Here is a 26,298-nt window from a genome sequence, read left to right as displayed (position 1 = left end):
CTCTGTTTGTTCAATAGCAATGTACACCTTACTCTCTGACCACACAGAAGGAGGCCACTTCGCCCATTGATTCCATGCCATTTCTCAATAGATCTATCTCATCAGTCGCTCCCCCACCTTTCTCTCACATCCCCATCATATCCCCTTTGATGTTTTGCCATTTACCTACATTATTTACAGTAGCCAATAAACCGTCCATTTTTGGGATGTCGGAGGAAATCAGAGCAACTGGCAGACATCCAGTTGGTCACTAGGAGAATGTGCAACCTCCTCACAGGGAGCATTCAGGAGTGCAGCCGAAGTGGCAAGTCTGAGTAGCCATGCTGTCATCACAAGGGAGCAGTACGTAACTACCGACCCTACAGCCAATTCATCTATCATCGGGATTATGCATTTACTTGAGGTTAATTGCAGGACCCTTTGATGCATCTCCATTGGTGCCTTGGGAAGAGAAGGATGCAGATGTGTCTGTCAGGCCCAGTAGGTAGCAGGTGTTCTTTAGAAGGCTAGCGGAAACAGCCTCGCTGTCGACAGCACAGCACTCCCAAAATGTTAAAAGCAGTCCTCTATATCAATGAAACATGGGACAGAGTCAGTGCCTCTTATGCTTTCAGCCTCTCCCTTGTGCACTGTTGTGAGTGACAAAACAGAGTACACAGAAGCTGTAACTGGGGAATATTAATGTCTTTATTCACACTGCAGATCTACTGGAGAGAGAGAATGTAGCTCTGCTCACACAATATTTTATACTGACAATAAACAATTAACTACAGTTTCAATGGCTATAATCACCTACTTTAACATTTTGAATATAGTTAGGTAACTTTGCAGAATTACATATTTATAATGGGATCACATCCTAACTAGCAGAACCTCTGAGTATTCAATACTAGTAGCAGGTCCAAAAGCTTCTCAGCACGAACTCTAGACACTCAAATATACCCCTTTGTTTTCTATTGAGGGATGGCTCCCTGAAAATACATCTAGCCAGAATATTAAGAGACAAAACAGACCTGTCCTGAACTGTGCATTAAGTGGCAGGGATACACCTTTAACAATGTGTTACTACATGAGATGGCCACTTAATGTCTTCCCTGATCTCATCCTGAAGTTTTCAGTGAGCACCAATTAACATAAACGTTCATCTATTGTTTTCCCCTGCATAGTTTCAATGGTACAGAGTCAGAATGCCCCACACCCAATGATTGGTTTCAATAACCTTAAAGTATCAGTTGAAGTTAAATTGTGAACAGGTTTTATTTCCTGAAGACTGGTTCTCATTTTAATTAATATCTGCTATCCATAATTTCATAACTCCAGAATAATCCCTAACATGCACCTCTCAGCTGCACTGTTGTAGATCCCACCTCTGCACATTATAAGGGTATTGTCAAATATCAATGCAACCCCCTTCTTGGCCTTATTGATCTGAAAGCCTTTAAATTAGAGAAAAAAAAACATTTCATACAGCATCTTTCTGCCAAAAATATTTCAGAAGGAACTGAAATACCAGTTTGCAACACGAAACTTTATTCAGAAAGAATCATCATAACTTTAAGTATCCACCTGAACTGTGTCTTAATCTTAACTCTGTTTCATTGATCAGTTTCCCAAGCCCAAGGCCACCAATCTGTGTTTGACACATCCAAGTTGAAACTGAGTTAACAGACTCAACAAACGTGAACTGAAATGTCAGGAGCACCAATAACCTGCCTGCCCACTTGGTTGGTGCCTCAACTGGTAAATAGTTAAAGCCTCATTTTCTGTAAGCTAATTATTAGCAGGCATCCAAGCGCCTGTTAAATATCCCAAAGCTGGATGGACTGCAGATGTGATTGAAAAATCTTCAGTTTTATGTCCTTATCCAAACTCAATCCATCTTTTGGGATTTAATCTCCACCCCCTCCACCCCGTGCCCCTTTAAAAGGTTAGCTCCCTATGAAGATCTCTGTAATGTAGGAGACCATTGTTAAACTCCAGTGAGCTAGTAAGCAAGTGATCCAGAACCTCAAGTTGCAGCTTCCATCATTTAGAACACCCTTGGACTAAAGCCCTTACAAGTGGCAGTCATCCCATTTGGGACCCCCTTATTCCACTAGAACTGCATTCACATCCACTTTTATACTTTCAAATTAGATATCAACTTTATGATTTTTTGGTAACATGGCATGGTCCATTGAAGTGAGGCCTAATGTAAAGTACCCATTTAATGTCTCTGCCCTGAATCTGTCTTGCGGCAACCTTCAATAACTCTGTATGGTTTGTGATAGCCTCTGCTTTCTAACATAGCTAAGGGCTTCCTGTTCCTTTTACATTATTTCATTTCTTTCTAAAGCAATGGCTTCACTGCAGTAGCCCTTGTTTTTAATTGTGATCAATACCAGGAGGCTGAGAAAAATCTCAATATTAAATAAAACTTTGCTCCCAAGTCATTTTGACCCACAGCCCATCAGTCAGCAGCAATACTTCATTGCTAAAAGAAAAAAAAGGCAGTGACAAAAATCAAAGAACAAGTTTGCCTGAGCCCAATCAGGAAAAATAATTAATAAAAAGAACATGGCTTGTTAATTGATAAAAATAGTAAAACAGAAAGTAAAAAAAGATCACATTTGTAAGTTGATCAAGAAACCAAATAACGACTGAAAAAATTAAAGCTAGATAACAAAAGGATTCCATTTTGGGTATGGCAGGGTGGGGCTCTATTTAACAAACATCTATTGAATTGTTAATGGTAATGTGAACTTAACCAGTCAAGGATTTTAAGTTCCTCAAATTTGTATGATAAACTCTCATCTCCCATTCATATTTTTTCAGGCTAACCATTCTCAAGACATTAACTTGAAGAACAGAGCAAGAATTTGCAGTGATATAGCATCATAGAACATCCCAAAATACTTCGCAACTAATTACATAATACATGAAGTGCAGTCACTTTGTGAATGTCACAAACACGCATTCAATTTGCGCAGAGGATCCCACAAACATCAACGTGATTGTGATTCAATAATCTGTTATAGTGACATTGGGTGATTAATATTAGCCTGATGAGTGGGAACAAACACTCTGCTCTTTAAAATAATGATGTCAAATAATCCTTAACATCCATCTGGGAAAATGGATGTGTCCTTGATCTAAAATGACATCAAAGAGAATATTTCTGACAATGCAGTCCTCCCTTAGTTCTGCACTGGGAACATCAGCCTCGGTTTTTGAGCTTGTGTTTTTGGAGTGGCACTTGCCTCCACTATTTTCAGACTCAGAGCTATGTGTGCTATCTAGTAAGCCATAGTTAACAGCATTATTGGCACCAACCATGATTTTGTTAATCAAGCATGTTATTTCATAAAGTCAGAAAGCTTCATGATCTGTATGAACTAAAGAAAGGATAAACACCGAAAGGATACGGTTGGCTCACTTTTCTGGCCGCTCATTTACTTTACTGGTTGGTAAGTGATGTTGTAGCATGTGGTGCGGTTTCAATGGTCTCATTTATATTTCCCATTAAGGTTGTTCAACACTAAACAAATGCATCAGCCTCCTGTGTCAGTATTTATTCACATCACGTTCTTTCCTTTTTGCTTCATGCTTTGGGGAGTAATGTATTTTACTGCTTACAAACGGAACACGTTTTTTTCTTGGGTGTTTGAAAAGCTGTTAATTCACTCCCTGAAAGTGACTTTTCAAATGCTGTTTATTAGTCAATATGATATTAATGAACTACAGCATCAGGCATTTCAGCAGGTGGTGCTCATTTTATACTTGTCTTCATATCACTAAAAATGAACATTTATGCAATATGTTGTTGTAAAACTCAACAAAGCCCCAGCAATAAAACAACCACAGTGCTGTCTACCTTTTGTTCAATGTAGAGGGCAAATAGTAACATATCTCACTAAAAGGAAAATGTTTTTTTTTAATGAAATAATACTAGAATTCATCAAACCAGGAAATACATTGGCCCAGCTTTTGCTTGGAACTGTGGGGAATAATGTGCATAAGTGTCAGCAGCTTTGGGATTCCCTAGCAAGTGTGTGGGATATGGAAATCCCAAACTTTCTAGCAGCTGTCTACCAAAGTTATCATCATTGTACTCTGCCACTGGATTCTTCATTGAAGACCAGAGATGGAGCATGAACCTGCAGCAATTCACAAGTTAATTTGGGGAATCTATTCAAACAACCTGTGACTGGTTGGACCTAAAGTGAGAGTTCTAATTAATTCATTTCTGTGATGGATTAAAGAGTGCATTAGTATTTTTAGACTTGCTTTAATAGTTTGAATTCATTTGAAAGTTTTAAGTTATTTTATGAGCTTTAAATTTTTTCTTACATGTTTTATTTCAATGTTATTTTAATCAGTGTTTAATAGTCTGGACTGTTTCTGAACCAGCAGAAGATTCAAAAACATTCACAGTGTTTTGACAGTTTTCGCAGCTAGCTAAACCTAGACCATAGCTTTGCTGCTTGTTTAAGCTTATTCTTCAGCAGCTTCAGTTGGGGCTTATTCTAGAAGCCCACACTACACAATGGGATTGAGATGGGCAAGGTCCTGCCATAGCATAGGGCCTTGCAGCTGAGGGTGGAGCTGGAGTTTTGCAGGAAATTCTCAGCAAAGGAAGCAAGAAAGGTAAGTGGAAAGAAAGAACAGGCTGTTTCACTGATGACTGCAAAATATGATCTGTTGTGGTACATCTTGCAAAGTTTGTTCACTGATCTTTGTCAGCTATTCTCCTTTACATGTTTTGCTAAAATGCATTAATTTTAAATGTTTTTGTATCTTTATAATGTAATTTACATTGAGACTATTTATGTATTTACAGTGATTATATTTATAAGCTAGTCAATGGATGAAAAGCATTTCAGAGTGCTAAAAGACATCAGAGATGCAAAGCAACCCCATTTTAGTTCATCTTTTGTACATTAAACTTTCTGGCCTTTGTCATTCCTTTCCATGTAGACATTAGATAATAAATAGTTAAGCAATGGAGAGGTTTTTAAAAATCAGCACATGTAAGTTGAACCTAATGTTATTGGTGACTTGGTTAAACTTTTATTTTGTCTCGGGTATATTTGGTTAATATACCTAAGCATAGATTACTGATGTTTTATATCGACAACATCATATCCTTCAACAAAATAAAACTGAAGCATGGAAATAGAAATAAACATTGTCTTTGTTCATCAGCTAAACTACTTTAATGATCAAAGTAGATTTGTGGTTCAAAATTCTTAAGAGAGCCTTTACATGTTGATATTTATTTAATCATATCAACGTGTTTTTCTGTGTATACAAAAATAATAGAACTTCTTTATTTTTCATGATGCTTGTTGATTCTTAGAGGTATTTGGTGTATTTATTGATTGCCCCTTTTGAACAGTAAATGGTGGCTGGTCCACATGGACAGAGTGGTGGTCCTGTAGCACTACCTGTGGTAGAGGATGGCAGAAAAGAACACGCACTTGTACCAACCCTAGCCCTCAGAACGGTGGATCATTCTGTGATGGACAGAACACCCAGAAAACTGCCTGTACCACCTTGTGTCCAGGTAAATGATTAACTTCTAATTCTTTGTAATACTTTCCAGTTGCCCATTCACGATTTTCATTTGGGACCATATATAACGTGAGAAAATAGAGAATCAGAAATAAATCAGTCTTTGAAAGTATTTCTCTCTCTATCGCTCTCTAAATTGTTTAAAACCAGTAAGAACATGTTAATTACTTCATCTGCAAAGCTTTGTCAGGAACGTTGGAACAATATTATTGCAGAGTAGAAAATGTGATTGAGTATGAGAGTAAATGAGACTGAAAATTAGTGAGAGTCAGTGTAATCGTGTGAGTGGTTAAACAAAAGATTTTGAAGGATTGAGGTTTAAACCTGAATGTAAAAACATGAGTTGCAGAGTTATAATGAGGGAATATGAGAGTGACTGGCTGAGATCTTAAGTTGTAAAAATGACTGTAAATCAGTGAATGTCTGATCGTGACTGAGTAGAAGACATACAAAAAAGATAGTGTGTACAGGAGGGAAAAGTAGAAAGTCAGTGCAAGTGTAACAATACAACAACTTCTATTTATTTAGCACCCTTATGATAGAAAACATTCCAAGATGCTTCACAAGAACATTTGCTAATATTAATAATGAGTCACAATCTAGGCAGAGAGCAGACAGCTGATTCTACCTTTATACTCAAGGATCTCACTTGCTATCCTGCAGTCATGGCTGATGTGCAAGAAAGATTCTGTTCTCATGGACTGTAAAGACTACTCAACTGCTCAGATATTCTACAAGATTTCAATGTAGCTGGATAGTTTGTCACCATGTTCATTGTAACATTCAGATAGTCTAATAGTGAAGGATAGATGACTAGAACCAAGTTGCTGGACACTCACAAACATTTACTGGCAGACACACAATCTATATTGTGAACCCACTTTGAGTGACCTACCTTTTTGCTGAAGCTGCTTCCAAATAAATGTATGCAAGGTAGTACCCAATTGATACATATCACCTAAATACAATTAATGCTATCTGATCACAATTAACACAAACTGATACAAGTCACAAGGATATAATTAACACATATACTGTAATAACAACTGATTTTCAAAGCATTTATAATTGTTCAATGTTTTCTACTCTTGTATTCTCTATTAGATATCATTTTGTAAACTATTACCTACTGTAAACAATTCTTTCCATGATCATTTGAATGAGATTTTTGAGTAGATTATATTTAGAAAATTATAGAACAAACCTAACAAATTTTTGTCTAGGGTTCTCCCAAGTCAAGCATCACAACTGGACCTAAGTGGATTTGTCAGATCCAGAGATCCAGTAAACCAGCGTACTAAAGCATTGATATAAAGTGACAACAACAGCAACTTTTGGTATTGGTTTATTATTGTCATTTGTACCGAGGTACAGTGAAAAACTTGTCTTGCATACCACTCATCCAGATCAATTCATTACACAGTGCATTGAGGTAGTGCAGGGTAAAAACAATAATAGAATATGGAGTAAAGTGTCACAGCTACAGGGAAGTGCATTGCAGGTAGACAATAAGGTGCAAGGTCAAACAAGATAGATTGAGAGGTCAAGAGTCCATCTTATTTTGCTTACAATGCATTCATTAAGTTGTAGAATATTACTAGGCATGACACAGGAGCATTACCAAAGAAAATTTGACTCTACATAAAGTAAGGAGATATTCGGGCAAGTGACAAAAGGCTTGGTTTTTAGGAGTGTTAAAGAAGAAAGTAAGAGTGGTGGTGAGTTGGAGGGAGGGAAGGATTAAAGGAATAAAAAGTGAGGGCTGGTGATCTGACATGTAAGCAAAATCTGCTGGAAATGCTTATGAAAAAGGAAGATGAATTAATGTTTTGGTGGTACCTTAACTGTTTTTGTTTCCTTTCAGGTGTTAATGAACTTATTATACCTTTCCAGATATCTTTTTGATTTTAATGAAAATTGTACAATAACATGGTCAGTCTGTTCATAGGTTATTATGTATATTTATAATCTTGTATAATATCATTGCTTCACCATATTTATATTAATATGCAAGTAAATGGGAAAAAAACAGCAAAAGTTAACACAATGTTTTCTGGGATCTAAATTTGGAATTCCCTACAGACTTTTTTTTAATTGATAGGAATTGGGGGGGGGGGGGGGTGTACATTGTGAATTAAAAAGAAAATCAGAAAATGCTGGAGATTCTCAGCAAGTCAAGCAGGATTAGTGGAGAAATAAATAAATAAAAGGTCATCCACCTGAAACATTGAACCTGTCTCTCCACAGGTGCTTCCCTTACTGTTTAGGTTTTCCAGCATTTCCTTTCACATTTCCAGCCTCTGCAGTTTTTGTTTATTGATTACATTATGAAAAGATGTTTTCCTAACTTTTATGGAAGTACAGTTTTACAAATGATTTTGAAGGACTGAGATTTCTGCCCTGTGATATTTAAGGCAATTTCTCCCACTGAATCTAACTCTTTCACGTGGAATTCAGAAACCATCAGATATTAAAGTTATTTACCATCACATAAGAAATGCAAGCAGGAATAGGCTCCACCATTGAATAAGATTACGACTGATTTTTTACTTCTGCGTCAAATCGCTGAACTCCCTTAAATTCCAAAAATCTCTCCATCTTCATTTTGGGCATGTTATCACTCAACTGTATTTATTGTTGTTGGGGAGTTTATTGGGCTGAAGTAATCATGTGACACATGAATATGGAATCTAATGACCCAGTACAAATGTGATTATTGACTTGGGATGAGCCAGAACTAGGGAGAAAATGGGTTCACTCAGCTTTGCTGTTTGACCTGATAGTATTGATCAGGTATGTTCACCCACAGAATGATGGAAGTAGCAATCATCTGAGCTGAAGGCCTAATATTTAGAAAATAGCTTCACTTTTTTTTGTGCGTCTTTGTCTGCCACCCCTACCAGCCCACACCCCACCCTCTACTCTCTTTCCAGTAAAGTACCATTAAAGTTTCAAGAGATTACAGCTGGTGTTCTTCTGTAGGGAAAACCGATGGGCCCAGTTCCATCAAAATGTGGAAGGAGTTTCAGTTGTGCTGCCAATGGCATGGGTTTCTACAAAATTAGTAGCTAGGATATCTCTCTCACTCCACAAGCTTTATCAGGACTATCACTAGAGGTCCTGAATGAACTCCTCCTAGCACTTAAACAAAGATATCACTTATTTTTGTTGTCCTTATCCATTTTCATTTTGTACTTATTCAACATGTTTTGTTGTGCTATTCTCCTCAGGCAAGTACCCAATGATTATTTTTTTCATTAAAACCAATGAAGGAATTAACTGTGGATAAGTACTTCATTTCTTTTTCTAGACAACAGCCCCTCATGGCAATAATATTTTCTCCAAGAAATTGTATGTAATTTTGATCATCAACTATCACTATAGTATGATTCAATTTAATTTTAAAAGAGAAACCATAAATTAGTATTGTGCAATGTCCCGTTATGTTCTTCAAAAGATGTACAAGGTCTGTACATGGTCTGAAACTGTGCTCCCACCACAAGATGCATTTGTATACTGCTTTCACCATACAGTTGTTCTGGTGACCAAGTAATGATTGATCCATAGGATGAATTCCCTTAGAAGTATTCACACACATGTAAGGCAAGTATTTCATTCTGCCATAGAAAGCTACAGAATCAAGGAATAGGGCAGCGGCAATGAATCAAGCAAAAGTTAAGTGAACAATTATCTCGTATGGAAATAAAAAGTTAGAATTTCAGGTCACCTTATTTTAATGTTGTGGGGTGGGAGAAAGACGATTGTTGAAATGTAAATGGAAAATATTTTTATGCTCAAGAATTAATTCCAAGCTGCAGAACTTGTGACAAAAATAACAATGACTACCACTCCCATTTATAAAAGCTCCTTTACATAGCCAAAGTACTTCATGGGAACATTTGCAAGCAAAAAGATGTATTAAGTCAAATAAGATAGAGATATTAGGGTAGATGACCAAAAACTTGGTCAAAATTTTAAGGAATATCTTTAAAGAACAAGAAGAGGTGCAGAGGTTTAGGGAGAGGTCTTCAGCGTTTAATCCCTTGGCAGCCAAAAGCACAATTGCCAATGATGAAGCAACTAAATTCAGGAATGCTCAAGAGGTTTGAATTGGAAAGTGCTTCAGGTGACCTTGGTCATGTTAAAGGAGCTTTATAAATGGGAACTTGTAAGGCTGGAGGTAGTTATAGAGAAAGGGAGGAAGGAGTCACGCCATTGGAGAGCTTTGAAATGAATTAAAAGATCTTAATTGCTTTTAGGATTTTAAAGCTGGAACATTTCAGACAATTAAGACGATTTCAGAAGAGAGTGGTAGACTTCTTAGACAATGGCATAAATATTCTTGTGATTGAAACTTGTCGGGGGTGGGGAATCAGACAAGGGAGATTTCAAAGGAGGAAATCTGCCATCACAGAAGCCACGACAATGGGAAAGGATGTGCACAGTGGTCATGGAAACTCCCTAACTTCCTTGACCTACCCCCTTCAGTTCACTGATAGCACAATTTCTGCAAAGGTAAGTGTGTTAATAACAGGCTATATTTTAATGTTTATGGTCTGGAGTCCAATATAACTTCTAAAATTTTAGTGACAAATTTAAAGGTTATGTAATTAAGAACGACTATGTAGAACAATTATTTCATCAGACGTTCCTGTAATGCATGTGTGCCCTTGAAATAACTTTCTCAAAGCCATTAGGGAGTGATAGGAATTCTCCAAAATAGCTGTCAAATAAACCTGATGAGCTGAAAATAACAACTGTTCTGCTCTCACGCAGGCAGAAATTGTAAGGAATTTCTGGGATTGACAAGCTTCAGGAGAGACGACAACAGATATTCCTCCACTATCCCAACAGAAAGGAAGCACAGTAAGATCCCACTCAGTTGGGAGAAGAAAAAGAATTGTTCCAGCACTTACTGTTGCCTTGCACCAAACAGGTACCAAAGTTAAAATATATAAAAGAATTTTTGTTTTCTCACATTTATGTTCTGAGATGACCATTACCTGATTGGAAGAGTATGGAAATGGGAACCATTTAAGCTCATTGTGTTTTTCTTTATTTCTCTACAGGATCGAAGGAAACTGGCCTGATATGAGGCCACTGACATCAGGGACAGCATTTAAAGTTCACGCACACTATCATTCAACTATTCACTCATACTCACAATCCCGGAAAGAAAACACTCAGCAGTGTGGGTGCTGGCAGAATGGGGGAAGGGAAAAGGATGGAGAGAGTTGCAAATTGTACACATGAGGAGCCGACTGCAAATGCCGTTGATGGGGAATTCAGATGAAGAGATGGAGGAACAAGAGAAGCATATTTAAGATATCTTTATTAGTCACATGTACATTGAAACACACAGTGAAATACATCTTTTGCGTAGAGTGTTCTGGGGGCAGCCCGCAAGTTTCGCAACACTTCTGGCGCCAACATAGCCTGCCCACAACTTCCTAACCCGTACGTCTTTGGAATGTGGGAAGAAACCGGAGCACCCGGAGGAAACCCACGCAGACGTGAGGAGAACATACAAACTCCTTACAGACAGCAGCTGGAATTGAACCCAGATTGCTGGCACTATAATAGCGTTCTGCTAACCGCTACACTAATGTGCCTGCCCCTTTTTGAGCAGATGTGAAGGAAGTGCTAGCTGCTGGCTGGTAAGCACCTGAATAATGAAATTAAGGTCCAAAATGAAAATGGTGGAGCAACAAACATACTGAAACTCTGTCAAGCCTCTCTGGGAAAAGCACAGGAGATGACCTGGCTTGTGGCAGAGTCCGGTGCCCTCTTGTGGCAATCAGAGTGAGAGGCAGCTGAATAAATCTCACCATTTGCCCCACAGAATGCAAATGCCTGTTAACAGATTGCCCCCTAGGGCCTTTGATTGGTGTGATATACAGGCCTTGAGTAATGGAAAGGAGAGAATGGGGAAAAAATCTGGATTCTACATTCTTTCAAGCACCATTTTTTGAACACCTTCTCAAACATTAAAGATACTTCATCCCCGAGACTGAGGGATATTAGGAAGTGTGTAATGTTTGTGTTCTTGCAGGCCAAGTGCAACCAATATACTGAACCCATTTTACGTCAGGAAATTATGAGAGCATTTATGAAATCTGAATGTATGTAAAACACACGAGCCAATGGTGTGTCTGCTTTATTTTAGATTTGTTTGAAGAAAATTGTTAAGCTAATACTTAGGAGATTCTAAGCCATGTGATACAGATTATCACAGCATTCAATGGCACTGAGATGAGGGTCACACACCCAAGTGTTCACAGAAAAAAGAGGCAGCTGTCCATGTCTCAGACCTTCAGGCACTGAGCAGAAGACTAAAATCGAACTGAAGACCAATAAGGATAGTTGATTTAAATTGACTTTCCACTTTTAAAGCTATAATTTGATAGTTCCTGTCAGAAATAGTCTAATGATCATGATTTTTCTTTGAAAACATAAGAGCTGAGTTGTGCTGGCTCTGGCTGCCAGTTCATTCAATCTGAGAATCCAGGACACTTTGGGCCAATGAAATTAGTCTCCTGCACCTGGCTCAGGTAAGTATGGGTATAGGGTGATCAAGGTCATAATTCCGGGTGCAGTGATTCAGCTAATGATTTTCAGTCCAATATTGTTAGAGACAATTTTAGCTCTGAAATAGTTTATTTATTAAAAAAAACTTATTGGATTTACCTGTTTCTTTCACAGAACTTAATTTCATCTATTTTTGGAAGTTAGTATGAGAAATCCAACGCAAACTATTTGGTTCAGTGGCATATCGCAGAAGAATAGTTTTAAATTTCATCCAAGTTGTAAATTCAGTTATGCCTACCTATTTTAACAAAAACATTTTATCAACCAGCAGCATTCAACATTGTTTTATTTGTCCATTGAGGTATCCCTAACAGGGAAAGGCAGTATTTAGCATCCATCACAAGTTGTTCAATGTTTTAAAACGTCAACAGTGTAATGTGCTATTTAATGTGGGATGAGTGTTATGGATAGGCTAGATCAGAAGGGTCTGGCAAGTCACTTTCTGAAAGTTGGCAATAAATCAATTTCTCCCAGATGTGATGATAAACCAAGGTCACCGCTTGTGTCTAAGTGTTTCCATGGCACTATTTCAAAGAAAAGTAGAGAATGTAATCCTTGGTCTCCTGGCTAATGTTTGTCCTTCGACAAACATTTCCAAAACTGGTTGAGATTAGCATCCCTAGAGATGGCTAAGTAAGTCATTACATGCAAGGGTGATGCAGAAAGGGCTGATCTGATCAAACAATAATCAAAGGAAATGCCCAGCTAAATTTCTGGATTAGCACAGTTTGAAATGTGCTATGGCTTTACCAACTGAGAAACAGTAATTTTCATAAGTGCTAAAAAAAAGATACATTAATGAATGACTAGATCAATAGCACTTTGATGCATGTAGGAGCTTCCTGTGCACATGCTGGTTACCACAATTCCTACTTTACAATGGTGACTACGGTTCAAAGTACGTCATTGACTGTAAAACTAATTTAATGTTCTGAAAGGAATTGATAGGCACAGTCTTCTTTTTCCCTTGTGCGACTTAAGAGTCTAAGTTTTATTAACATTTGCTTAAAACAATTAAATCAAAAGAATGCAGGTGTTACAAAGGTAAGAGCCTGGAGTTTCTGATGTGTTTCTGATCTTTATTCAACTAGATATTTTTGGTTCAGTGCCTTGACAACTCTCATAGATAAGTCCTCACCTATCCTCTCTTGCAGAGTGCATTCCCTTGTCTAGAAATCTCAGCCGTTTCATACCATACTCCACAAGACTCCTTCATTTCATTTTCTCTCCCAACCAGTTAATAAAAACAGATTACCTCACCATTTATCTCTATGCAGTTTGTGGAAGCTTGCAGCAACCAAATGGTGACTGCAATTCAAAAAGCAATTATTGGCTGCAAATCACCCTAGCAGATCTCCACAAGTATTTTAAGCACTCAGTAGAAATAACCACATTGCATTTATATAGCAGTTTAATTTTGTAAAACATCCCAAAGCACAACACAGGAACATAGTTAGAAAACATGAGGACAAAAATGCAGAAGGATAAAGGCAATTAAAAAAAAATGTGTTGCTATAGCACCTTTTTGCAACCTCAGCTCACGTGAAAAAACTTTACAACCAATGAAGTGCTTATTGAAGTGCAGTTGCTGTTGCAATATAAGAAACACTAGGACCAATTTGCATGCTGTAAGCTCCCAGAAAAACTTTGTGATAATGGCCAGGCAATCAATTTTAGAGCTGCTAATTGAGGAATAAACATAATCCAGGATACCCAAGACATTTCCCTTCCTCCTTATAGTAGTGCCATCTTCAAAGAGCTGTCAGAGCTTCAGTACAGCATCCTATCCAAAAAATGATACCTCAGACCAAGCAGTGCTCCCTATTGTACTGAAGTGTCAGATCAGATATTTGTGTTGTGTCCTTGACTGAAACTCAATCAACAACAGTCTGACTCAGAAACAAAACATCTGTTGACTGAAATATAGCTGGCATTGCAAATAGTTTTAATGAATATCTTAAATGTTTGTGTGTATGTGTGAAAGAGACAGTGTGTCAGGGAGAGTGGGAGAGGGAGAGCGGGAGAGAGAGAGTGTCAGGGAGAGCGGGAGAGAGTGTCAGGGAGAGCGCGGGAGAGAGAGAGTGTCAGGTAGAGCGCGGGAGAGAGAGAGAGTGTCAGGGAGAGCGGGGGGTAGAGAGAGAGTGTCAGGGAGAGCGGGAGAGAGAGAGTCAGAGTCAGACAAGTGTAGAAAATGGACTTCTGGTTCTAAGGACCTAGGAAACTGAATGCACATCTACCAGAAGTGAAGGGCAGGAAATGAGGGATGGACAAGAGGCAGGAACAAGTTGGAAAAAGTTTGTTCTAGTGGAAGAGTTTGCAGGGATAGAAAGGAGAAAACAAAACAAAATCTTCGTGAGACATTTGCTGCATCACTACGCTATGTCGAGAAGAATTCTTGATCACTTAAATAATTTTGGATGATACCTTGGCCGTAAAAATCCCAGTAAAAAATGAAATTACATCTTTTATTAGAGAAATCAGATTAATGCTGTTTGAAATTGATGTTTTTATTTCCAGTAATAGAATGATAAATGTTATAACTGCATATAATTTCTGCAAAAATTACAATTAAAATTTCATGCCGTTTCACCTTAAAGATAATCAATGTTCATTTTTTATGTGTGAACATGATTCTTTTAAAACATCCTATTGTAGCCAAGTCTAGTCTTCCTAAATTTGTGGACTTGCCACACAATGCCCAATGCTGACGTTCTGCAGCAGTAAAAGTAAATCCTAGGTCCAGATTTCACTGTAAGATGTTGTAGTTGGAAAAAAAAAGCTGCTGTAAAATCTTAGTCCTAATTATTAACACACATTGTGCACCAACCTGCTAAGACAAAGAAGTTAACAAGACATTTATCATTTGTGGTGATTGAGAGAGCCTTGGTATTTACTTATTCTCAATCGAAAGCCACTTATTGCTGCTCTGAAAGTGCTTTTGGATCAATGAAAACTAAAGTAATAGGTCAGCTGGAGAGATATAGGAGATACTAACAGTGAATATCGATTTTTCTCAGCCAACAATCACAACTTAACAAAATATTAAGCTATTTTGTTCTTCTGGGAGGGGAGTCATTTGCTAGTCTATTAGTTATGACATATCTTCTGGAAATCTACTATAAATTGTGCACTTTCAAATTGACATCATTTTATTTTCTGAATAATTAGAAAAACAGAACTACTTTCCTTAGCAATTAGAATTTGAAAGGGAATGATTTCCACTTGAAACGTAATGAATAGGGAGAGTGTACAGCCTCTCCCCATCTCCTCCTCTCCACCTGAGAGTGGAATGCTTGTTTCATTTTGCTATTGATCCTCTGTTTATGAAGGGCTCAGCTTTTAGGAAAGCAGAATATCTACTGTGCTCAACACATCTTAAAAACAATCTGCATGTCTTAAAGGAGAGTTTCATTATCTGAATGTTCCATTGATGCCTTAGTCTTAACAACTGTGTAACTGGAAGATGCAAAATCACACCTTTGAGCATTAGAGATTGCAACTCCAGGCATCACAGATTAAGGTATCGAAACAAAGTGATTCACTCAACATTCCTGAAAGGTGCACGTGCAGGTGGAGAATCCTGCCCAATAGGCAGTGTGGAAAAGTGCAATTCTGAGTCCAAGTTGTACTGAGGGGCAAGAAAGGCTGCCTTTAATGCTACAACCATCGAAACAAAATAGTTACTGTGCTAAGACAATGGTTCATTATATCAGGCAGCATGCCACGTGGTTACTGCCACATGTCAGAGATGGTGAAGGAGATTCTACTTGTGTGGGGCTCTGGCACTTGATGTTCTGCAGTCAACCTGGAGTGTACGGTCAGTTCAGTGAATACAGTTGTTGGACCATTCTTGCAGGAGACTGCAGCAGAAACAGCCACACACCGTGGCAGAATGGCATGTCTATTAGCAAATAGAAATCAAGGTCCTTGTCATAATTGTAACTGCCTGGCTCTGATGCTGCTACAAACCATGAAAGTGGATCTAATTTGACAATCAATTGGAGAAAACAGAGGACAGCCATATTCTGATGAATTTAATTGGGATGTTAGCACAGATGCTGCAACTGGCTTCAGCGTTCTGTGGGTTGCAGGAACAAAAATCAGCCAGAGTTAATTTTAAAGCTGATCTACTGCTGGAGGGCAAGTTTGTGGATTGCACTTGAAGATAGGTAATGCTAAACTGCTGAGCACCCACATGTGTGAGTTAAAATCTGCAGATGTGTAGGAGGGAGGAAATTGGTGGATCACAAGATAGAATAAAAAAAATAAATCCTTGATGTTTCTGGGAACTGAACTGAATAAACTCTTTGTATTTCCATCTTTATTTTGAAATGACTTTGTACTAAAATCTCCTGGAGCAACTATAGTAACCCTGCATTAAAAGTAGCAGAGTACTTCCAGATTCGTGTCTTGTAGGGTAAAGTCACTTCACAGCAAAAGAGGCATTGTTTTCACAATTATAGTAATTAGAATCTTCACAAATTTATACTGTGTTTTGGAAAACAATAATCAGATCATGTCACATTGTAGAAAATGCATCATTCTGTATGTAGCTCACATACAATGATTTACAAATGTTATTTATGAATAATTTATTCACAATGCATTTATCATGCATTGTGAATAAATTAATTCAAATACAAATAGCTTTGTATATATAAATTAGATCAGAGTGCAAAAATAAGTTTACAAAATACCAAAATCTTCTATAAATTTTCTGAATTAGACATAAAGCAAGATATTTTTTAAACAGAGGAATGTTAACATGTCTGGGCAAATAGAGAACAAAAGTTAAACTTTTTCTTTTAATTCAAAGCATATTTATTGAACTCTCAAATCCTGTGCAAATGTTGAAGGCATTTGTGACATATGATGGGCAGTGTTATTGTAATACTAAGCTTTGCTTAACTTCACAGTACGTAAGCATGTCTAGGAATTTGGAAATTGATGGTTAAGTAGAATTTAGTATTACACAATAGAATGAGAAAGGAAGCTTTGTGTGGAGCACATTTGGGGTTACAAAAAATTGCTGTTTTAAGAAAATGTCAATCCAAAGTTCCAACCAGCCTGGTTCTGACAGCAGAGGTACATTTTTACGTTATAGATACACTTTCTCAAATGATGGAGATATGGACATTCATTTAGTCTGAGACTGTTCATGCCTAGTCTAGTCTGACCTTATTTAATACCTGCCCCAATCATTTGAGAGTGCAATCCAGCACTATTAATTCTTCACAGCCTTATACTTTCTGCCTCATATATGCATCAATCATCAATGCATCCTTTAAGAGGTGCAGATATTTCAGGTTTTGTATTTATCTGTTTTTTGGGATGTAGCTGCTGTTGGAAAGGCCAACATTTAGCAGTTATCTCCAGTTGCCCTTGAGGAGGTGGTAACGAACAACTTTCTTGAGGCTCTGCAGTCCTGCTGAAAGCCAGTCCCGCTCTATGGTTGGATAGGGAGTTCTAAGATTTAGATCCAGCAACAGTGAATGTACGGCAATATATTTCCTAGTCAGGATGGTGTGCAACTTGGAGGAGAATCTATAGATGATGGTGTCTTGTGTTCTATGCAATAAGTTATTTTCCTAACTTTTTTATTCACCTTCAGTGTTTGTTTTAAATTGATTATTGCTTCATCAGTGATACCCCATCCAGAGGAAGAAATAACCTGGTAAAACAGATATGATTCATTACGGCTCCTAGGCTTGGAGTTGCATTCGTAAATGTTATTTGTGTATGTACCATTCTAACTCAATATAATATTTCCATTATACTGTAGCAATGATTACATTGGATTATACTGCAGACCAAGAATAAAACACTGCAGATGCTGGAAAGATGAAATAAAAATAGAAACTGTTCTCAATACTCAGCCAGTCAGGTGATATCTGTGGAGGGAGGATCAAAGATAATGTTTCGGATTGATGATATTTCAACAGAAATTGGAAAAAAATTAAAATGAAACATTGAAGGTTGCAGTGAAAAGTGGGAGGGGCAAAGAAAACAAAGGGGGTGGGGGATGTTCTGTGAGAATGTAGAGACCAGGAGAGACTGAAAGGCACAAATAGTGGTGATACAGGATGAATACAGAGAGCAATACAGCACAGATACAGCCCCTTTGGCCCAATGAGTCCATGCTAACCAGGGTACCCACACAGCTAGTCCCAATTTCCTGCATTCAGCCCATATCCCTCTAAGCCCCACTCCTCCATGTACTTATCCAAGTGCTTCTTAGTGATACTATTGTACCTGCCACAACCACTTCCTCTGGCAGCTTGTTCCATATACTCACCACCCTCTGCGTTTAAAAAATTGCCCCTCAAGTCCCTATTAAATCTTTACCTTCTCACCCTGAACCTATGCCCTCTAGTTTTGGACTCCCCTACCCTGGGGAAAAGTCTGTTACCATCCACCTTATCTATGCCTCTCATAATTTTAAACACTTCTGTAAGGTCGCCCCTCATTCTCCTGTGGTTCCAAGAAATAAAGACCTAGCCAGGCCAACCTCTCCCTGTAACTCAGGCCCTCTTGTCCTGGCCACACCTTTGTAAATCTTTTCTGCACTCCTTCTCGTTTAACCGCATCTTTCCTATGACAAAACTGTACACAATACTCCAAGTGTGGCCTCACCAACGACTTGTACAACTGCAACATAATGTCCCTATATTCAATGCCCTGACTGATGAAGGCCAGCATGGTAAACACCTTTTTCACCACACTGTCTACCTGTGACGCTGCTTTCGATTAACTGTGCACTTGTACTCCTAGGTCCCTCTGTTCCTTTACACGTTCTAGTCCCCTACCATTCATTGTATAAGCCCTACACTGATTTGACTTTCCAAAGTGCATCACCTCACATTCATCTATATCGAAATCATTTGCCATACTCGGCCTACTTTCCTAACTGATCGAGATCCCCCTGTAATCTATGATAACCTTCTTCACTATCAACAACACTTCCTAATTCCGTGTCATCTGCAAACTTGTTGATCAAGCCTTATGCATTCACATCCAAATCATTTAGATAAATAATGAATAACAAGGGTCCCGACACCGACCCCTGCAGCACACCACTAGTCACCGGCCTCCATTCCGAGAAACAACCTTCAACCACCACCCACTGTTTCCTACCTCTGAGCCAATTTTGAATCCATCCAACTAGTTCTCCCTGGTTTCCGTGGGATTTAACCTTCCAGGCCTGGGTGGTAAAGAATAATAAACAACAAAATATATGTATGAAGGAGATGTGGACAGGGAGTTAAATAAAATCTGAAGTATCAGAACTGAGAGAAATAAAATTTGAATGCTGGATAAACAATCTGAAACTGCTGAATTCAATGTTAAATCCTGAAGTTATGCTGTAAAATGAATTGTATTAATCATTGTATTTTTTTAAAAATCTATCAGTGGACATGAACTTAAAACTTCTTTCTGCAAAATTGGTCTTCTATACAATTTTCTTCTTTTTATTTTAGTAGATGGAAGTTGGACTGAATGGAGCAAATGGTCTACTTGTGGGACAGAGTGCACGCACTGGAGAAATAGAGAATGTACTGAGCCAGCACCAAGAAACGGTGGGAAGGAATGTGATGGAATTGTCCTGGAGTCGGAAAATTGCACAAGTGATTTATGTCCTCAGAGTATGTATGACTTTAACACATGACATCTGCTTCAAAAAGTGATACTGCAAATTGGGCATTAAAAAAAGTAGAGAACCATTCACTATCTTGCAATTACTTGTTGGTGTATTCAATGGGAAGTGTAATGTACAATGCCTTAAATTCTATTTTAAAAAATCAGATCTAGTATGAATGATATAGAAATCTCCAATGAATGCAACCCTCTTGCAATATTGTGTGCATAAATTATGTTAGCTTTAGTTAAATGTAACTAGACAAACCCAGCTGATATACTAAAGGTATCAATTTGAAACTGATTTGCTTTTCACAAGAATGCAGCTAAACATAGCTACATGAAATAAATTAGCATAAATACAAAATCCAAGAATATTCAGTGGTATAGACTGATTTTTAGACCTTGGTATCAAGTGGGACCCGGCATGATAAGTGACGCAACAGAATTATAACTTTACAATTCAAAGAAAATTCTGGTAAAAGAATTAGAAGACAGATGAGGACATTTTTTAATGCAGTTAACTGGAATGAGTTGGAATGAATTTGAAACTAATTTCAATAGTAACTTTCAAATGTATATTTCAAATTTGAAATTTCAAATGTGCTAGGTGAATATTGCACAAGATTAAAAGCAAAATCGTAGAAACTAGAAAATAAACTCAAAAAGGAAATAACCAAAAATGTATTAAAATTAGGTTTATGACAATCATATAATAATTAAAGTTGGCAACAGTTTTTTCCACTATTGTCAATGAGTCAAGGAGCACCACAGCACAGAAACAGGCTCTTCAGCCCATCTAATCTATGCTGACCTGATCTTCTGCCTAGTCCCATCTACCTGCTACCTGACCATATCCCTCCAAACCTCTCCCATCCATGTACCTATCCAAACCTCTCCTAAATGTTGCAATTGAACCTACATCTACGACTACCGCTGGCAGCTCACACCACCCTCCGAGTGAAGAAGTTCCCCCTCAGAATCGCCTTATATATTTCACCTTTCATGTCTCACCCAACCTGATGGGGAAAAGCCTGTATGTATTCACCCTATCTGTACCCCTTATAATTTTGTATCCATCTATAAGATCTCCCCTCATTCTCCTGCGCTCCAGGGAATAAAGTCCTAACTTATTCAACCTTTCCCTATAACCCAGGTCCTCAAGTCCTGGCAACATCCTTGTAAATTTTCTCTGCACTCTTTCAAGCTTATTGACACCTTTCCTGTAGGCAGGTGACCAGGACTGCCCAAATTCAGCCTCTCCAATGTCTTGTACAGCTTTAACATAACATCCCAACTCCTGTACTCAGTGCCCTAATTTATGAAGGCTAAAGTGCCAAAAGCTCTCTTTACGACCCTATCTACCTGTGACGCCATTTTCAAGAAACTTTGGATCTGTATTCCCAGGTCCCTTTGTTCTACCACACATCTCAGAGCCCTACCGTTCACTGAATAAGTCTTACCCTGGTTTGTTCTCCCAAAGTGCAACACCTCACACTTGTCTGCATTAAATTCCATCTGCCATTTTTCAGCCCATTTTCCTAGCAGGTCAAGATCACGCTGCAAGCTTTGATAGCCTACCTCGCTGTCCACTATGCCCCCAATCTTGGTGTCATCCACAAATTTGCTGATCCAGTTTACCACATTATCATCTAAATCATTAATATAGATGATAAACTGGAATATTGTTAGGAATCATTACATGATTTTTGCATAAAATTACCTTATTCCAATTTTCAAGAAGTTTGTGAATAAGTGTCCTTGATTAATATTTTTGTTTAGCTGTTAACTGAACTTTAACTCTATCTTATTTTAAAAGAGCAAGATACTTGGGAAAGTAAAATTTAGGCCAATTAAAAATGGAGATTAAATTTAATAGTGTCAGCAGAAGTGGTTGTGTGTTTTGTAGGTTGTCTTGGCAATTGCTGGAATTGGCTGAGGGATGTGACACTGCATTGTGATAGACGCACTGGGAAAATGTGATGTAAGATTGAATTTACTGGATAGTTCTCAAGGTCTTCCAAAATTTCCTAGTTTCTGGAACAGCCCCAGCAGTTCAGAAGGTGGTAACTTTAACATGCTGTTCAAAAAGCGAAGGGAAAGAAAAAATAGAGAATTATATCCTAGTCAACCGGACATCAATCATCAGAAAAAGGCTGGAGTTTATCATGTGTTTGGGAGCACCAAGAAAATTGTAATATGCTTAGGCAGACTCAATATGGTCTAATGAAAAGCAAGCTGGATTATGAATCAAATGGAGTTTTTCTTTAAGGGTACAACCAGAAGGGTAGGAAGCCAGTGTAGGTAATAAATTTGGATTTACAAAGGGATGTGTCACAAAATGAGGGATCAGAGATTGGAGTAACATAAAAACAGTGACACAAGCACAAAAAGCAGAGAAAGAAAGAACAAGTTTTTTTTCAGGTTGGCAAGCTGTAACTTTTGAAGTGGAGACTCAGCTATCATAATCAAAATTATTGGTCCAGAAATTGGCCCAGGTTTTGAGCACTTAACTTGAGCAGAACCATTAGAGTAAGTCCCACCTCCTTACCCCAACCCTGTCCCTCAATACGCCACGTGAGGTCCAGTGGCACAGAGTAGTAACAAATACAGCATCATCTGTCATTCAGGAACGCCCAGAGCGGATTCATGCCAAGTTCAAGATTTATTTATGTAGCTCCCATGTAACACTGTACAGTGTGAGTGTGTATGTATATGGCCATTCAAACATACTGTAACTAATTGCTACAGGAATTCATGGCATCCCCTCTCACAAGAATGTTCATACAAGACTTTATCTTAGAAATTTCTTGCATCGCGAGAGCTGGGAGATCAAACTTTTATAGTGACTTCACTTAGAGGGAGTTAGAGTTATACAGCATGGAAACAGGCCATTTGGCCCAAATGGTCCATGCTGACCAAGATGCCCCATCCAAGCTAGTTGCTTTTGCCAGCATTTGGCCCATAACTGCCTAAACCTTTCCAATCCATGTACCTGTTCAACTGTCTTTAAAAAGTTGTTATTGTACCTGCCTCAACCACTTCCTCTGGCAGCTCATTCCACACATATATCTCCATTTAGCCCATAATCTCCTACAGTTTGTTCTTGAAGCTCTAATTCATTGACCATGTCCATCTCAGGAGCTCTTTGTGGTAACAACCTCCCATATGGGAGGAACAACTTACTGATGCCCAACAGTGGGTAAAAGAATAAAGTGATATGGTCTGACAAGGATGGGAAATAGCATCCTAGTCTTTATTTATGCCAGTAAAATGAAAATGGTATTTCGAAGTCCAACACATAGAAAATGTTCCTATAATAGCTATTCATTTTGTAATCCGAGTTTGTATAAAGTATCAGGTTGACTGTTGAGTTCCTTTAGCAGATTGTTTGTTGCATAAAATATAGATTTGTAGTTAGGCACATATTTTGAATGCAGGATAGAGGGATGTGAATTGTTGATTTATGATGTAAGTGCAAGGGAGCAGGGATTGTGTCCTAACATTTTCTACAATAAATTGCTGTCAAGTCCAGCTGAAGGTAACTGAGGGGCACTTCCAGTTTCTGAAGTCTTCCGTGCCATGGTTAATTTCTGTGGTGAAATTCCTACATGCTCCATACAACCAGAAAAACTGCTTGTGGCTGATATGTTGGAATGGGTGATGTGGATGTGTGTCAAAAAAGCTACAGAAACAGTAGAGAAAGATCAGTTTGCAATCAGGAAAGATAAACAGGTGGAAAAGCTGAGGCAGAGACAACAAGAGGTAACTTTGTAGAATTAGGAAAAGTCTTGGTGTTCTTGCAGGGCCCAAAGACTCTCTGAAACTTAAGACAATTACCTGAGCCCTCTAAAGCCATGGATGTGTTTATTTGGAACAGTGGGTAAGTGTGTAAGTTTTCCAAAGGCTTAATCAGGAAAGGACTATCGCTTTTAAATTATGCACACATTTATCTAAGCTGGCAACCAATCCTGCCTGATTTTAGGTTAATTAATGTGAATTGTGTAAGTGGGAATGCTACACACGCACACGGAGATGCACACGGAGACACACATGCAGATGCATGCAGACATACACGCACACAGACACAACCACATGCACACACATCACAGATTCCTACATGCACCATACAACCTGAAAAACTCCTTTATTTCTGGATTCTAATTTTCATTGAAAGCTGAAGAGTTGTGAAACTTTGCTCATTTTCCAAAGAGACACTTACTCATCTAATTACAAACAAGTCAATTTAACATCTGTGGGTTAGGTATGTTTTAGAATATTTAGCTAAAGATGTAATTATTAAATATCTATATAGTTATAAGAATTTTCAACAGAATAAATCTAGGAATGTAAGATGGTGTTTAACAAACTTAATAAAATTATTTAAGGGGGAAATGTGTGCAATTGATGAGGAAGTGCAGATGACATCTTTTATCTCGGAATTTCAGGGTTTTTGTGAGGGTTTCACATGTGAGGTTGTTGGATACAAAGTGGAGGAAGGGTAGAAAATTGGATTAGCAACCGTGTGAAAGGGATAAAGAAGAGAATAGCTAAACATAGTCCCTAGTGGGGAGGAAGCAGGAAACTTATTCCACAGAGACTATCCTCAAACTAGTTTGGTCCATTGTATATTAATGATGTGCATACAGTGTTAGAATGAGTGAAGTGCAAAATTGTGAGGAGATGTTGATAAGTTGTAGAATGGACACAGCAGATGGAATTCAATGTCACAATGATCAGAGCATTTGCCAATATAACAAAAAGTAGTAAGTAAGTAAATCCAAACAAATAATTAATAGGATACCAAATATTACAGCAAGGGATACAAAACGTAAAAGTTGAGATGCAGTTGTCAATCCTTATAAAACATCTATAAGGCCACTGTTAGTTTACTCCACAACATTTTGGGCTTCACATGATACAGGAAAGATATTGAAGAAATAAAGAATATATGGTACAGATTCACTAGGATGATAACTGGTATTAAGAATTATTACTATCAACAATCCTTGAACAAATAGGGCTGTTTTCATTAGGATATATCAAATTATATTTCAGAGGTCTCGAACGTTATGAAGGATTATGACACACTGGATAGAAACAGAATGTCTACTGTGATTGAGGCTTTTAGGTAGACAGGATAAGGATATAAATCTAATAGATTTAGGACAGATGGTGGGAGAAAGTTTATTTTTATACAGAGAATTCTGAAGCTGTGGAAAGTATCAACAGAGCTGATGATTGAAGACAGAACATGCTATCAGTTAAGAATAGTTGAACAATGTGGTTGAAATAATGTAAGGTAAAGATAAATAAGATCAAGCTTGCACATTAGATTAAGAATATCGTGTGTGTGTGGGTGGGTTTAGGGGAGGGCTGTGTGCATATAAAAACTAATAGATGAGTTGGGCTGAATCTTGGGATTCTATTTTGTCTTTTTTTTTCTTATTTTATCTTCTACTTTATCTAATGTTATCTTGAGATTTCTATGTAAGTTTGCTAACATATTATCCCTCAATAAACTATGAGTGTACTTCCATGGGTTTACAAACACTATTGGGGAAAGTAAGGAAATCTTTCAGCCGCATATTTTATTTGTCCTTTCTTTTGATGTTCTCTCTCTTGAGTGAGAGTTATAGATGCACCACCAAGAATTTTGAACAGCAAAGTCAAAAATTGCAATAGCAGATTAAAGAAAACTCCTGGGGTCAACTCTTCATAGTAAAGTAACAGTATGATAATAGCATTCACTATTATTATGCACAAATCAGCCAATTGGTTCAGGGCATAAAGAGGTGTGCAGTGAATCTCCGGATTATGCTCATCAGTGTATGCCCGTTCATCGTTTGCCTCATCAAAGAAGATATATCACCCTGAGCCCTAATGTTTCTAAGTGCTTGAAATATAATATGTATATTAATATTCATTAAACTGCACAGAAAATTAAGGCTTGCCCATAGTTGATTGTGTACTTACCCTTCTAGCAACGTTATTGGTAATTCAATGCAAAATAATGTCTGCAGCTGCAAAAAGTAACAAATTATATAAACTCATTCCTGCATAAATAAGTTGTTATTAGAAATACTAACAAATTTCAAATTTCATCTTTTTTTTAATCTTTTAAACTTGCATTTTTTCTATCTCTTTTTGCTCACTTTTTTTAATTGCATGAATCTATCACTCTCTTTATTTTTGTTTTTCTGCCAGGAATAACTCCAATGCACCCATTACAGATCAGTCTTATTTTCTATCAATTCTTATTGTCATTTTTTAAAAAATCATTAACATTTAGAGATTGGGCAGTGTCACATGTTTTTGCAGATCATAATGGAAATTCGAATATAATTGAATATTGAGGAGTTCATGCAAGTTGCATGCAAAGTCTTCACACAGTTTGCAATATTTATACTAAGCTCTCCATTCACCCGATGTGGCCATTATGCAGAAGCAAACTTTCACATTGTTTATGAAGCCTGCTTCTCAGTGACTTAAAGGGAATATCTCTGATTAAGTCACTGCCCT

The 26,298-nt window shown here is 37.8% G+C and overlaps 1 protein-coding gene across 1 annotated transcript in view; it reads left to right on the top strand.

Annotated features, from left to right (window-relative positions):
- Positions 1-26,298, top strand: part of unc5a (unc-5 netrin receptor A) — a 354,681-nt gene that overhangs the window by 253,001 nt on the left and 75,382 nt on the right. Inside the window, exons 6-7 of the mRNA XM_052013762.1 lie at positions 5,378-5,545; positions 19,620-19,784. Of these exons, the coding sequence (XP_051869722.1) occupies positions 5,378-5,545; positions 19,620-19,784 (333 nt within the window). The remainder of the gene's footprint in view (positions 1-5,377; positions 5,546-19,619; positions 19,785-26,298) is intronic.

Source organism: Pristis pectinata, chromosome 4, assembly GCF_009764475.1.
Source record: "Pristis pectinata isolate sPriPec2 chromosome 4, sPriPec2.1.pri, whole genome shotgun sequence".
Classification (NCBI taxonomy): domain Eukaryota; kingdom Metazoa; phylum Chordata; class Chondrichthyes; order Rhinopristiformes; family Pristidae; genus Pristis; species Pristis pectinata.
This window is presented reverse-complemented; position numbering and strand designations above follow the sequence as displayed.